This window comes from Lepisosteus oculatus, chromosome 1 (genome assembly GCF_040954835.1).
Source record: "Lepisosteus oculatus isolate fLepOcu1 chromosome 1, fLepOcu1.hap2, whole genome shotgun sequence".
NCBI classification, from domain to species: Eukaryota; Metazoa; Chordata; class Actinopteri; order Semionotiformes; family Lepisosteidae; genus Lepisosteus; species Lepisosteus oculatus.
Window position 1 is genome coordinate 14,821,955 of NC_090696.1, and position 14,280 is coordinate 14,836,234.

The 14,280-nt window shown below is 53.4% G+C and overlaps 1 protein-coding gene across 1 annotated transcript; it reads right to left on the reverse strand.

Moving 5' to 3' along the window:
• Positions 1-990: 990 nt before the first annotated feature.
• cyp27b1 (cytochrome P450, family 27, subfamily B, polypeptide 1) lies at positions 991-12,462 on the reverse strand. Its single transcript, XM_069198670.1, has 9 exons — positions 11,273-12,462; positions 7,958-8,148; positions 6,225-6,421; positions 5,445-5,645; positions 5,177-5,340; positions 4,295-4,461; positions 3,537-3,618; positions 2,773-2,970; positions 991-2,501 (listed from the first exon to the last, which is right to left on the reverse strand). Exons 1-9 carry the CDS (start codon positions 11,471-11,473, stop codon positions 2,388-2,390), a joined length of 1,515 nt encoding a protein of 504 aa, XP_069054771.1. The 5' UTR covers positions 11,474-12,462; the 3' UTR covers positions 991-2,387.
• Between the last annotated feature and the right edge of the window lie 1,818 nt (positions 12,463-14,280).

Here is a 14,280-nt window from a genome sequence, read left to right on the forward strand (position 1 = left end):
AGGCATGCTGTCCGTCCTGCCCTCTACCCCAGCTGGCAGTGCTGCTCTTCTCTCTTACGAGGTGGCATCAGAACGGCACAGGGATCCTGTGCTACAGTGGCACAGCACTCCACACTCAGACTGTGTGAGTGTGTGTGTGTGTGTGTGTGTGTGTGGAGTCAGTTTTGAGTCAGTATAGCGTGTGTGTGTGGAGTCAGTATGGTGTGTGTGAGTGTGGTGTGTGTGGAGTCAGTGAGGTGTGTGTGTGTGGAATCAGGGCAGTGTGTGTGTAGGGGGAGTCAGGTCAGTGTTTGTGTGTGGAGTCAGTGCAGCGTGTGTGTGTGTGTGTGTGTGTGTGTGTGTGTGTGTGTGTGTGTGTGGAGTCAGTATGGTGTGTGTGTGTGGAATCAGGGCAGTGTGTGTGTGTGTAGGGGGAGTCAGGTCAGTGTTTGTGTGTGGAGTCAGAGCAGCGTGTGTGTGTGCGTGTGTGTGTGCGTGCGTGCGTGCGTGCGTGCGTGCGTGTGTGTGACTGGGCCAGTGAGAGAGTCTGGACAGCTGACTCAGCACTGAAGGGCTCTCAGTTGGTGGCTGGCAGGGTGGGGCTGGGCTGGCCAGCTCAGGTCCTGGCACGTGGGGAGACCAGAGTGATGACAGCGCAGTTCCCACTCCGGGTCAGACCTGCTGCTGGCTCGTGCATCCCACTGACCCCCGGGACAGGCGGCCGGCCGACAAGCCGGAAGAAATCAGGGATGAAAGGCTGAGGCTCCACGAGGAACGTATTCACCATTGTTGTTACACTTGGCTTCAAGCAGGTCACTGACCTGAGGATCTCAGCCATGTGTTTCAGACAAAACAGCCGTGACCCCAGCAGGTACTGTATCAGGTGACCACAGGCGAGAGGGACGCTGTCAAACTGCGCAGGAGTTTAAAAAGCCCCTGCTTCCACTATTATACTAAAGTGAGTACTGTGGCTCTGCCAAAGACAATGAGGTATAATAAATAAAAACCTGTATATTTTAATTAATATTGTCTTATTGCTAGCATCAAGAGAACAAACAGACAAAGTCTCACATTAAGAAAAAACATATGTGCAACAAAATAAATCACCTGTCCTAGTTGTACATATTGAGGTCACTTGGTCTGATAACATAAATAAGCAGCATCAAATCGCAGCAGCTGTAGTTTTTACAGGTAAAGAGTTTGAATGGAAACTTTTAAGGTACGTGTTGAATCTCATATACAGTAGGTACACACACAGCTCCATCGGTCTCATCTCTGATATCAACAAAGAAGCTTTAATTAAGCAAAAGGTTTTTTTTCTTAATTAAAAAAGGTTGAACGCAAACCACATGAGAAAGTGGGGTCCCCAGCAGCAGGACTGGGGACCGCAAGTTCAAGCCTGCTGCAGTCTCCAGGACCTCTGTCCAACCCTCTGCTCTTCATGTATTAAAAGTCAAGCAAGTCGAGCTCCAGTTCCCTCTGTGATTGCAGGCAGGACTAGTGCTGAGGCCCCCACAGCAGCAGAGTCAGCAGAGAGACTGGGCCACCACCTTCGACAAACAGCGCCCCACCTGCCCGACCGCCGCTAACGCCACAGAGCGTCGGTAGATTCGCGCTCAGCGCAGAGCTTTCTGGGACATCGCCCTGAAATTCTTTATTACAAGCGAGGCTCAGTGGTGAAAAAAAGTCACGCCCGCATTCTCGGCCCTGGATCGACAGCGAGAGAGCTCAGGAACCTCAGCTCTGCTGTCCGAGACCTGAGGTGCAGCTCCTGTCTAGTAGGCAGATGGTCAGCTCCCGCCTAAAGGTCAGGTGGTCAGGTGGTCAGCTCCTGTCAGCTTGTCTGGCGGGCAGGGGTCAGCTCACACCTAGTAGGCAGGTGGTCAGCTCCTGTCTATTAGTCAGGTGGTCAGCTCCTGCCTAATGGTCAGGTAGTCAGGCGGTCAGCTCCTGTCTAGCGGTCAGGTAATCAGGTTCTCTGCTGGTGCCTAGCGGTCAGGCGGTCAGCTCCTGTCTAGCGGTCAGGTAATCAGGTTCTCTGCTGGTGCCTAGCGGTCAGGCGGTCAGCTCCTGTCTAGCGGTCAGGTAATCAGGTTCTCTGCTGGTGCCTAGCGGTCAGGCGGTCAGCTCCTGTCTAGCGGTCAGGTAATCAGGTTCTCTGCTGGTGCCTAGCAGTCAGGTGGTCAGCTCCTGCCTAATGGTCAGGTGGTCAGGTGGTCAGCTCCTGCCTAATGGTCAGGTGGTCAGGCGGTCAGCTCCTGTCTAGCGGTCAGGCCCTATTGCACTCTGACCCCTCAGGTGAGCCCCGTCCTCGTGGGGCCCTCAGATCCTGGGGCTCAGGTTCCGTCCTGCCCCCCAGTTCAGGTGGGGAATCCTGGGTCTTCCTCGGCCCTTCACCCCCGGCGCCCTCATCTCTCGATGAACTGCAGGCTGATGTGGCTCTGTGGCACCAGCAGGGTTCTGGTCATGGGCCGGACCTCGCCGCCCTCCGGGTCAGGCTTCACCTCGAACCGGGTCAGAATCTGAGGGGAGGGGAGGAGAGACCTGTCACCACTGGTGAGGCTTAGTAAGGAGCCTGGGGAAAAGCAGCTTTAAAAAGGCAGTTACAATGATCGTTGTAGTCTGTGTATAGTTACTATTTTATGCTATTACCTCTTAAGCACTATTTTCTTAATTCTTTTAACAAAATGACCCCTTGCAGAAGCAACCTGGACCTATTACACAGTAAGAGAGCCCTGGCCCCTGACCAGCTCAGTAGCGCCCCCTGCAGGGCGGCGCTGGACTGCCTCTCACCCGCGCCAGCGCCAGGTACAGCTCCAGCTCCGCGATGCGGCGCCCGATGCAGCTGCGCTTGCCCACGCCGAAGGGGACGGACGCGTAGGGGTGGTGACCCTCCTCGCGGCTCAGCCAGCGCTCGGGCCAGAACCGGGCCGGGCTGGAGAAGAACCGCGGGTCGCGCGATGTGGCGAAGTGGCACAGAGTGATGAGGGTCTGGGGGGGGGGGGGAGAGAGGAAAGGTCATCAGGGGTCTCGTCAGAGAGAGCCGCTCATCCACACTGCAAGAGAGGCGCTGTCACACCGCACGGACGTCATCCTAACACTCAGGAACACAGGATCCGGCACACGAGAGGAACAACCGGCCTGTCTGGCCTGTTTGGTAGTTGACCGAACCCAGGATCTTATCCTGACGTTTCTTTAAAGAAGCCATATCAGCTCCAACAACGTGGCTGGAAGATTGTTCCACACTCCCACCACTCTTTGTGTAAAGGGGTGCCTCCTGTTTGCAGGTACAAATGCACTTCCCTGTAGTTTCTACTTGTGCCCTCCAGCTGGACTCTCACTGTCCGTGCTGAAGAAGTCTACTGGCTTTGACTTTGTTGATGTCTTTGAGGATTTTGACTTTGTGCTTGAAGCGCTTTGAGAAGCCACTTCTAAAGGAGAATTATAAGATAAATATTACTTAATATTACTTATATCGCATTCCCCCATTGGTCTTCACTGTTCAAGGCTGCAAGGTCTGCTTGCACACTGGGCGAAGGGAGGGATCGGCTGCTCACCTTCTTCGGGATGAGGTATCCTCCCACCTGGATGTCTCGGTCTGCGATGACCCTGGCGTTGGCAGGAATCACTGGGTACAGCCTGGAACCGAGAGGGGGTGTGAACGGGGCAGCGGCAGAGAAAACGAGGGAACGAGACTCAGAGAGAGAGCTGGCTGCCCAGAGAGGACAGGCTGTGCTCCCACTGCCAGCGGGGAGAGACAGAGACAGAGGTGCACTTCCTACTGCACTGTGACAGATACTCTGGGATTAGAGAAACATTCTTCCCCTAAATTCAGAAATCTAGTCCCAGAGTTCCCACACCTGCCAGAGTCAGAACAGCTCCCAATCCCACTGGGAGAGGGGGAAGGGAACTCAGTTGAACTGGCAGCCCAGTATTTGATCTCCTGTCACAGCCTGAGGAACAGTGAGTCTGTCTCCCAATAATGCTCCATCTGTCTACAGTATATGTCAATATTTGATTATATGTCTTTGTTGTAAATACCTGTAATATGTCTGTAGATTTCAGTTTACTTTTATTTTTGTTTTGTTTAATGTTAATTTTATTATTTTTATTTGCTTTGGCAACTCTGATTGTACACATCGGTCATGCTAATAGAGCACCTTGAATTGAATTGAATTGATAGAACAAGAGAGAGAATGAGGGAATGAGACTTGGAGAGAGAGAGAGAACGAGGGAGCCGATGGAACGCGACTCGGAGAGAGAGAATGAGGGAACGAGACTCGGACAGAGAGAAAGGCACAGGTCAGTGCCTCACCTGAGTACCTCCTTCACCACGGCCTTCATCAGAGGCATCTGGGCCACGTCCACAGCCCCTGGCACCTCCCGGCCACCCAGGACCCCCTCCACCTCCCTCCTCAGAGCACTCTGCACCCCAGGGTGACGAGACAGCTCGTACAGAGCCCAGGACAGCGTGCTGGAGATCTGAGGCCACAGAGACATGGGGAGGTTGATCCAGTTTCTCTGGACAGTACTGGACACTCAGTCCTCTGGGTTGTTAATACAGTTTCTCTGGACAGTACTGGACACTCTGACCTCTGGGAGGGGGTATTATTCCAGGTGTTGTGGACAGTACTGGACACTCTGACCTCTGGGAGGGGGTATTATTCCAGGTGTTGTGGACAGTACTGGACACTCTGACCTCTGGGAGGGGGTATTATTCCAGGTGTTGTGGACAGTACTGGACACTCTGACCTCTGGGAGGGGGTATTATTCCAGGTGTTCTGGACAGTACTGGACACTCTGACCTCTGGGAGGGGGTATTATTCCAGGTGTTGTGGACAGTACTGGACACTCTGACCTCTGGGAGGGGGTATTATTCCAGGTGTTCTGGACAGTACTGGACACTCTGACCTCTGGGAGGGGGTATTATTCCAGGTGTTCTGGACAGTACTGGACACTCTGACCTCTGGGAGGGGGTATTATTCCAGGTGTTCTGGACAGTACTGGACACTCTGACCTCTGGGAGGGGGTATTATTCCAGGTGTTCTGGACAGTACTGGACACTCTGACCTCTGGGAGGGGGTATTATTCCAGGTGTTCTGGACAGTACTGGACACTCTGACCTCTGGGAGGGGGTATTATTCCAGGTGTTGTGGAAGGGCGCTCTGGTGCCCCCGGAGGGGTGGGCACTGCTCACCGTGTCCACTCCGGCCAGCAGCAGCTCGGTCACGTTGCCGTACACCTGCTTCATGGGGACGCCCTGCTGGGACAGGTAGTAGGTCAGGTATCGGCCCTCCGGAGTCTCGCCCCGCGCCACGCGGGCCCCCTCCTCCGCCAGCCGCTGGTCAATGTGCCCCTTCGCTGAGAGAGAGAGAGAGGGGGGGAGGTGGGCATCAGTACCAGCGCCACAAGCAGCCACGTGGGCCAAGACTGGACCGGGCCCGGGCCTGGTCATCTCTACTCACCAAACTCAAACATGTAGTCCCAGCACTGGCAGAAGGTGCGCCAGGGCTTGGGGAAGAGGCGGTGCAGCCAGCGTGGCATCGCCATGGTGAGCAGCGTCATGACGAACATGGTGTTGATGGCCTGGATGAAGCGCTCCGTCTCCGGGGGAACCTGGGGCTCCAGGCAGCCGATCCGGGACTCGAACAGCACCGAGGAGATGCCTGTGGAGAAACGTCAGCTCCTGATCCGTCGGCACATTCCGGCAGGGCGGGGCCGAGCAGGACGGGGGGTCTAATGGGCCAGCAGTGACTTACTCGGCCGGCTGAAACAATTCGGGATCAGCTGGGACTGGGGCTCTGGAAACGGGGCGGGATCAGCTCTCAGTGCAGCCGGAGGGGGCAGGTCAGGACGCACCCCTCTTTGAACCCTGCACTACAGACACTCCTTGTGCCTTTGACCCCTACTGAGGGGGGTCTGCAGGGCAGGAGCCTCTGGCGGGGCTGAAGGAGCCAGTGCCAAGCAGGCCTGTAGAGTAGGAGAATGTCTCTCGCACAATTCAGTGCTGGTGCGCTTCGTGGTGGACTGTCTCCATGTGCTTGCGATCCTCAGCAGCACTGACACTCTGCCTTGACTGTGCTGTGCCAGGCCTCCCTCTTTAGTCACATGACGCAGGCCCAGTAAAAAGATGCACCCCTCCTTGCTCACAGCTCTCGGAAGATACTGTTCCCTTTCAAAAAAAGTGTAGCTCTTCACACCCCCCACCCCTACCACGTGGTGCCCCATTTTATACCGGTGCTCACCCTCCAGCCCGAAGCGGTAGAACTCGCTGGCCACATCCTTGACGACGCCCTGGGCGTTCTGCCGGCGGCTGAACTGCAGCTTGGCGATGAGGTCCGTCACCACGCTGTTCAGCGTGTCGCCGTACGCCTCCACCGCGCGCGGGCGCAGCATGTGCTTGCCCAGCAGGCTGCGGATCGCCTGCCACTCCTCCCCCTCCCTGTGCGGGCAGACGGACAGAGGGTCAGGGGTCGGGGGTCAGGGGTCAGAGTGAGCAGAATGTAAAAGCAGCTGCCGGGGAGTCCGAGCTCCAGTCCCCCGAGTGCCTCTGGTTTTCATTCCTCAGGAGCATAACTAAACTAATTATGCATTTGAATGGGACCAATTAGCCCTCTTCCCAGGAGTGAAGGAGCTGGTGTAAGGAGACTGAGAAGTCCCACTTGCCTGTGGCTGTGGAAGACGGGGCATGTTATTGGTTAACGGGCTACTCAGGAAAGGGAAAAGGGGAACAGGTGCGTTTGGAAGTGAAAACTGCAACCCAGGTGTGCTGGTGAAACCCATTCTATGGGATCCTTGCGGACACAGCTGGGGGTTCGGCAGTCGATGTGCTACGGAGCAGCTAAAACAAGCATGTCACTCTGATGCTCTTCACTACCAACACAACTACGAGAGAATGGCCCAGAGTGCATTCTGGCACCTGACGGGTTTACCGCCTTCCTGCGCCTTCACTTCCTGCGGCTTGACGTCCCCTAACCCCCCCCCAGGCCTCGGCCGTGTCAAACACCACGCGTGAGGGAAAGACTGAGTGACATAAGCGCCGCGGAGCGTCTCCGCCACCGCAGTCCTGACTCACGTCCTGTGCACTGCTTGGCCAACCCCCCCAGGCAGAGAGCGGCTCTGCTGAGTCACCATCCTGCTCTCTCTTACTCATCTCGTTCCCTCTTCGCCATCATGACTTTCTCTTCCTTCTCCGCTGCTGTTGTGAAAATCCTACCCAGAATCAGAGGAAATCACCTATTTTCTGAAGGCAGATTACTGTAACAGACAGGAAAGGCAGAGGCGCTGACGTAATCAGATTGGGACAGCAGCATTGCCACCAAGTAGCCTGATCTCATCATCAGAAGCTCAACAGGGCTGGTCCTGGTCAGCACTTGGATGGGAGACCTCCAGTACTACCCAGGTTGCTACTGTTAGTGGTGTTGGGGGACCAGTAGGGGGTGCTTTTCTCCCTGGACCAGAGTTTCCAAACCACAAAGGACACTGGGCTGTGGGTTTAAGCTGAGGCCCTGACCGTTCAGCCAGTAAAGATCCCAGGGCTGTTTGGTCTGGCTGAATCCCACTCCAGTGCACTCTGGCACAGCTGCAATTCTGCATTGGAATAGGTGGGTCCAGTCCTACGTGTAAAAGACTTTGGAGTCCCTTGGGATTAAAACTGCTATGTATCTGAATAAGATAGATAGATAGCTCAGGTGGGTAGCTGCGTCAGCATGCGTAGGCTGCAAAGGAACAAGTAATAGGATTATTCCATGCTGAAGAAGGCTCCACGGGCGAAACGTGTTTTCTATCTTCTTTTTATCAGCATGGAATAAACCTATTACTTGTTCCTAGAAAGATAGATACTTTATTGTATCTTATTATTAATAAGATACATATAATAATATTATTCTTATTGTACCTTATTATTAATGATTTCCTGCCGGCGCTCAGGAGAGCAGAGGACAGAATCTGAGAGAGCGAGCGGGGGGGTCGGACTCACGCAGTCAGCAGTCCGTAGGCGTGTCCGCGCAGCTGTCGGTAGTCCTTCCAGGAAGAGAGGTCGGACCGGATCGGGTGCTGCCCCTCCTGCCGCAGGACCTGTTCGATCAGCGCGGGCTCGGCCACGTGGACCGTCAGGATCGGTCCGAAACTGGCCTTCCACACGGGACCGTAGCGAGCGCGGCCTTCCACCTGCAGCCAGAGGAGTTACTGATCAGCCCTCCAAAAAACACAAACTGCGGAAGACCAACAGCTGTCCGGCAGCCCACGCTGCAGAGCGCGCGCGGTCACTCAGCTCTGAACAACAAACACTCCATCTGGCCCACCACCTGCACCCTGAAGCAGGGCAGGACACTCCATCCAGCAGCAGGAGCACCTGCTTGGACTGACTGGATCAACACACAAGTGCTTTGTGGACCTTCGAAGCTCTGGGCAGAGCACACTGGCAATAATTAAGGATAACTAATAATTAGGGATAAGCTGGATCACAGACACAGTGAAAGCTGCTAGACTCGGCAGATCCTGCTCTCTACTGGGCTGGCAGTCGGCTGGCACGTGCCCAGGGGTGGCCTGTCCCTTGGCAGCAGGTGGGATCTGGTACGCAGCCCAGGAGCATCACCACAGCATGACTCACCCTGACCTGTTTTAACCATTTATTCGCTTGGGTGATGCCTTTATCACAGGCGACCTCGAAAAGGTTACAATTATCAAATCGCAGCACGTAATGTAAATATGTGTATCTATTGTCTGTATACACACCAGGTGTGACAGTGGATGACACTATATTACATCAGCATGTGGAGGTGAGGTGTGTAGGCTGCTGATGTCATTGTCGCGAATCATGATGTCATGAAGCTGCACTGCCAGTCCTGCACACACGGCCTCTCACACACACCCTGTGCACGCTCACACTGCACGTGCACCACCCTGCTCACACTCACACAGCACACAGCCTCTCACACCCTGGTCACACTCAGACTGCACATGCACCCTGCTCACACTCACACTGTGCACACAGCCTCTCCCACACAGCGCACACTTACACAACGCACACACTCACACTGTGCACACACTCACACTGTGCACACAGCCTCTCCCACACAGCGCACACACTCACACTGTGCACACAGCTTCTCCCACACAGCGCAGACACTCACACAGCGCAGACACTCACACTGTGCACACACTCACACTGTGCACACAGCTTCTCACTCCCTGCACACAATCACACTGCACACACTTACACTGCACACACAGCCTCTCACACCCTGAGCACACACAATGCACACACTCACACTGCACACACGGCCTCTCACACCCTGTTCACACTCACACTGCACATGCACCCTGTGCACACTCACACTGTGCACACAGCCTCTCTTACCCTGCACACATTCACACTACGCACACAGCCCCTCACACCCTGCACACACTCACACTACGCACACAGCCCCTCACACCCTGCACACATTCACACTACGCACACAGCCTCTCACACCTTGCAGACACACTGTGCACACTCAGCCTCCTTTATTCAGTTGTAATTACACATACCACACTTTACAAGAGTCAAATAAGTTTTTCTACAAGCCCTACTAAGCCTGTAATTAAGAACTGGCATTACTGTACCTCTTGCTTTGGTGATGGATACTGTGTGAAAGTAAAGAGGTAATGAAGTAGAATCATTTAATTATCCACCTCATCCATATCACACACTGAAGCCCAGGTGAAATGCTGCTGTCGTAGAAAAGTGCCTTGAATTCACAGGAATCGCAATGTAAACCACATAGAGACAAATTCTAAATCATTATGCTGGTACTAGGAAAGGACTTAAAAATCATCTTTATCACGACTGTTAAAAACTTCAATGACATGAAGGTGCAGACTTGAGTTTTTTGTCCCTGTCATAAACTAACCCCCATGTGGACAGTGCTGCAGGCACCTGGAACACCTCAACACCTCCATCCCAGTGCTCAGCAGCCAGGTTTCCCTTTAATCCAATACCGCCTGTTTGACAACCAGGCTTTGCCATCCAGTACAGACTGTCTGACAACCAGGCATTATAAGCCAATATTGACTGTCTGATAACCTGGAATTATTGACTAACACAGACTACCGACTGACAACCAGGCATTGCAATCCAATACTAACTGTCTGACAACTACGCATTATTGACTAATATCAATTGTCTTACAACCGGTCATTATAAACCAATACTGATCGTCTGACAACCAGGCATTATTGACTAATAATATCAAATGTCTGGCAACCAGACATTGTAATCAAATATCGACTGCATTATTGACTAATACCGACTACCAACTAACAACCAGGCATTATAATCCAATACCGACTGTCTGGCAACTACGCATTATTGACTAGTACCGACTATCTGACAACAAGGCATTGTAATCCAATACCGACTGTCTGACAACTAGGCATTATTGACTAATACTGACTGTCTGACAACCAGGCATTGCAATCCATTACAGACTCTGGTACAAACAGGCATTATAATCCAATACTGACTGTCTGACAAACTGGCAAAATTATCCAACACCGACTGTCTAACAACCAGCCAATCTGCAGCAGAAGATAGTAATGGTTTCTGGGTATATGATATTATCTATGACTTCACTAAGATGCAAACAACTATTACGTATAACGTAACTCTCAGAGATTCGAATTCTATTGCACATTCACGAGAAACACTTCTCTGGTGGACCGTGGCTGCCAGCACACACCTGCGGAGGAGAGGGCTCCGTATGTTTCCAGCCTCTTACGGCAGGAGTGCTTGAGCCCCCCCCCGCGCTGGCAGGTGGTAGACAGGAGCGCTGCGGAGGGTCAGTCTCAAGGCCATGGCTTGTGCGGTGGACAGCGGTATCGATTCCTCTGAACAGCAGATTACGGCTGCTGTTGAGAAGGTTTGTTTGTCTGGCGCAATCTAGCTGTAACCTTTCAGATCTGGATTCTGAAAACCAGTATGTTTTTTTTTTCCTGCTGTTTTGGGAAATCCCTCTTAACTTATTCAGTATCGCTCACAATAAAACAGCCCAGATGTGTGAAATCGGGCGCGCATGTCTTTCAAATTATTTTAACGTAGAATTCATATTTTGTAACACAAAATCACCCCAGCCCAGCCAGCAGGTAACACATAGATATATCATATTAGCTACTGTCCGTTCAAAATAGTACAAATTTGTTTTTCTGGCATCATTATAAAAAATTACAACATAAATTGGACAGACGTTAAACACGAACTCGTCGAGTGTCTTCAGGTTAGGTGTCCGTGACTCTGTGAGCGAAGGGCTCTCACCTGCAGCTCGTGCAGCCGGGACAGACCCCCCCGGGCGAAGAGGTCCCACGCGAAGCTGAAGCCGGAGGGTCCCGGCATCTCTTGGAGGGTCTTGAGCGCCCGATCCTGCCTCGGCAGGGACACCCTGCTCTCCCACACGCTATCCAGCCACCTCACCACCGGAGAGGCGCTCCGAGCGGTCCCTTTGAGAGCCTGCAGCATCTTCTTGGGCGGATGTCAGAAAACTTGGGAAGCTGTTCAAAACAGAATTCCTGTCCCCCCACTTCGGCTGCAGCTACTATTTATATTTTACCGGCACGCCGGTTCTAGATCACGCCCCCTTCCACATTATTCATCAGGCCTACCCATCACAAGGTGCCGCCAGACACGCGGCAGCGGGACCTAACCCGGGGGGGGCGGGGAACGTTCGGAAGGTGTGTCCAATCAGAACGCAGACGCGGAGCCCGTCCCCCCTCTCTGTGGGCGGGGCCCCGAGAGGGGGCGGGGCCAGCGATCAGCTGGAGGGACTGAGCAGCAGGGCTGGGGCGGGAGCCGTGTCGCGCTTAAAAACTTCAGGAACCTCTCACGTCATCCATCCTACCTGTACCCGCCCCTGAGAGGGAGAGCACACTCTCACCTGCTCACAGCGCAGGAGACGGCCTTTCGCTTTTACGACCTTTTAGGACAGTATATTTAGGGACAGTGGGAGCCAGGTGTAAGAGGCAGTGCGGAGAGGATGAACGCGCAGCGCGGTTAGGGTTCACCTGAAGTAACAGCCTCTTCCGAAACAACATTTTTAATCGCGCTGTTCCTGCTGGACTCAACTGATTCATTCTCTGTGTAGTATTATTTCTTCCCTTTTTCTTTCTTTCTGTCCGTCCGTACACCAACACCGCTGCTGTAAAACAAGTTGCCCCTCGGGGATAATAGACACTCTCTTTCATTACGCATGTGATATGGCATCATAATCTCATTCTTACATGAAATTACAGCTGTCCGTATGGGAAACTCTGGTCAGAGTGAAACTCCTCGCTCTCGGTTACGGCTCCTGAGCAGAAACACGTCCGAGGCCCGGAGACACGTCAGGCGGCGGGGCCGTGAGTCAGGCCGCCACTCGGACCCTGCTGGGAAATTGCAGCAGTCCGGGCTCCTGCGCCATGACGCGCGCAGCAGAGCGCACTTCCCCGGCAGGATGTTCCCTGAAAGGCCAAACTTTCGCTATGATGGACGAGTCGTGAGGTCATGCGACAATGAGCGCCCGAGAATTTGGGTTAAACCAAAGAAGGCCGCCTATTGAGGAGATTAATCCATAACCCCTGGACGAGACCGGGGTTAGCGCCGAATTGAAATTAAACCGGTGTGTTGCCTGCAAAATATCAGTGCGTTGGGATTCAGGGCCGGCCCATGTAAAGACATACGAACATAAATCCATCCGCGTGCAATATTCGATAGCAGTGACACTGTAAAAGATCACCCTGAAGATGCTGTCTATGGCCCCACTCCCGCTAGCGGTTCTCCTTCGAGACCGCAGTTTGCGCCAGTAAGGGGTTAACCGCAGCGCGGATGACTGGAAAGGTTTGCTGACTCAGGCGACAGCTCGTGGGATCGGCCTTTGAACTCCCAGAACAAAACACAGTCGACAGAGAGCTAGTCCGGGGCTCCTGACCCAGTTCCAACTCGCACACTGTTGATGGGTAATTTTCTCCTGGGTGTTCAGCATTAATGTTTGAGCTGGGTTCCTGGAAGGCAGCCCAGACTCGCGCTGCCCCGAACACACCTGTACGCAGACCCTGGCACGCGTGTCCAAAACACCTCCCCACGGAACAATAACCTCTACCACAGCGAAACATCTGGTCTGCCGCGAGTCGGCGTTCTCAAAGGACCCCCGTTAAGAGTTATTAATTTGTCGGGCTCACTGAAAACCGAGTGTCAGCGTTCGTTTTGTTCTGATACCCATTCCAGGAGGCCAGCGCTCGGCTGTTTTCCCGGGGGGGTAAATTCGCCACTGGGCGTGTTGCCAGACAGCTACTGTAAATAATTCCCGTCAATGCAGAGATTAGCCCTGGGTTGACGGGTCGGGGAGGGGGCGAGACTAGAGTGTCTAGAATAACCATTTTTATTAAAATATATATAAATCCATCTCCAGAATGACATGGCCCACGCCCTCACCCGTTTCACAGATTTTAGAGATCTTTAAAATTGGCATTCTCCTTGCCAAAACGCTGTCTTTCTTACCCTCCCCACCCCTCCTCCTAAACAAAACGCCTTTATTGAAAAGACTATCTCCTTTTCACACGTAGTCAACGAGGAGCCTAGAGATGTCATGAACTGTCTTCAGGTAATTTCACCGCGGTCCCGAGGCTCCGGTTTCTCGCGCGGCGCAGCAATTATGTCGGAAACAAAGGGGTGACGTCACGAAGCCGTCTGAGGGTCTGCGAGTCTCTGCGAGAGCGGAAGTTGAGGTGTCACACTTAAGGATTGAGAGAGGCGTTTCCACGACGATTTATTATTCTTGAATTCACGGAGGTCTAATAAATGTAACGGGAAAGCGTCCTTTGTCTTGATTTGGGGGTAATGGCCAAGAAAAGGCGAGATTTGTTTTTTTTTCAGCGCGACAGAGAGATGTTCTTCACCATGGGGGGGGGGGGGGGCAGACCCCCCGATAGGCTCGCACGCATCCCGGTGTGGCTCGTCCGACAGCAGCCGCGTGCGTGGGTAAAGTCCGCGGGAGAGTATCTCGGGGTTATCTGCCTGTCGTGGATCATTCCGGCTTTTGAAACTGCAGGCTCCCCTTCCCAGTAGTCGGTACAGAATTAGAACGACCAGCACAGCGCGCTCAAACACCCTAGTCCTCTCGCTTTATCTAACAGAAAGCACCTTTCGCCCATTTCAGATTAGGTCGGCCGAGCTGTGTGGTGCAATGCCCAGGTCTCACAGAATCCCTTGAGCCTTAAACCCATTACCCATCATCCTCAACAGAGGGGCCAGCGTCTGTGCAGAGCCCTGCAGCACAAGGTTCACTTCAGGAG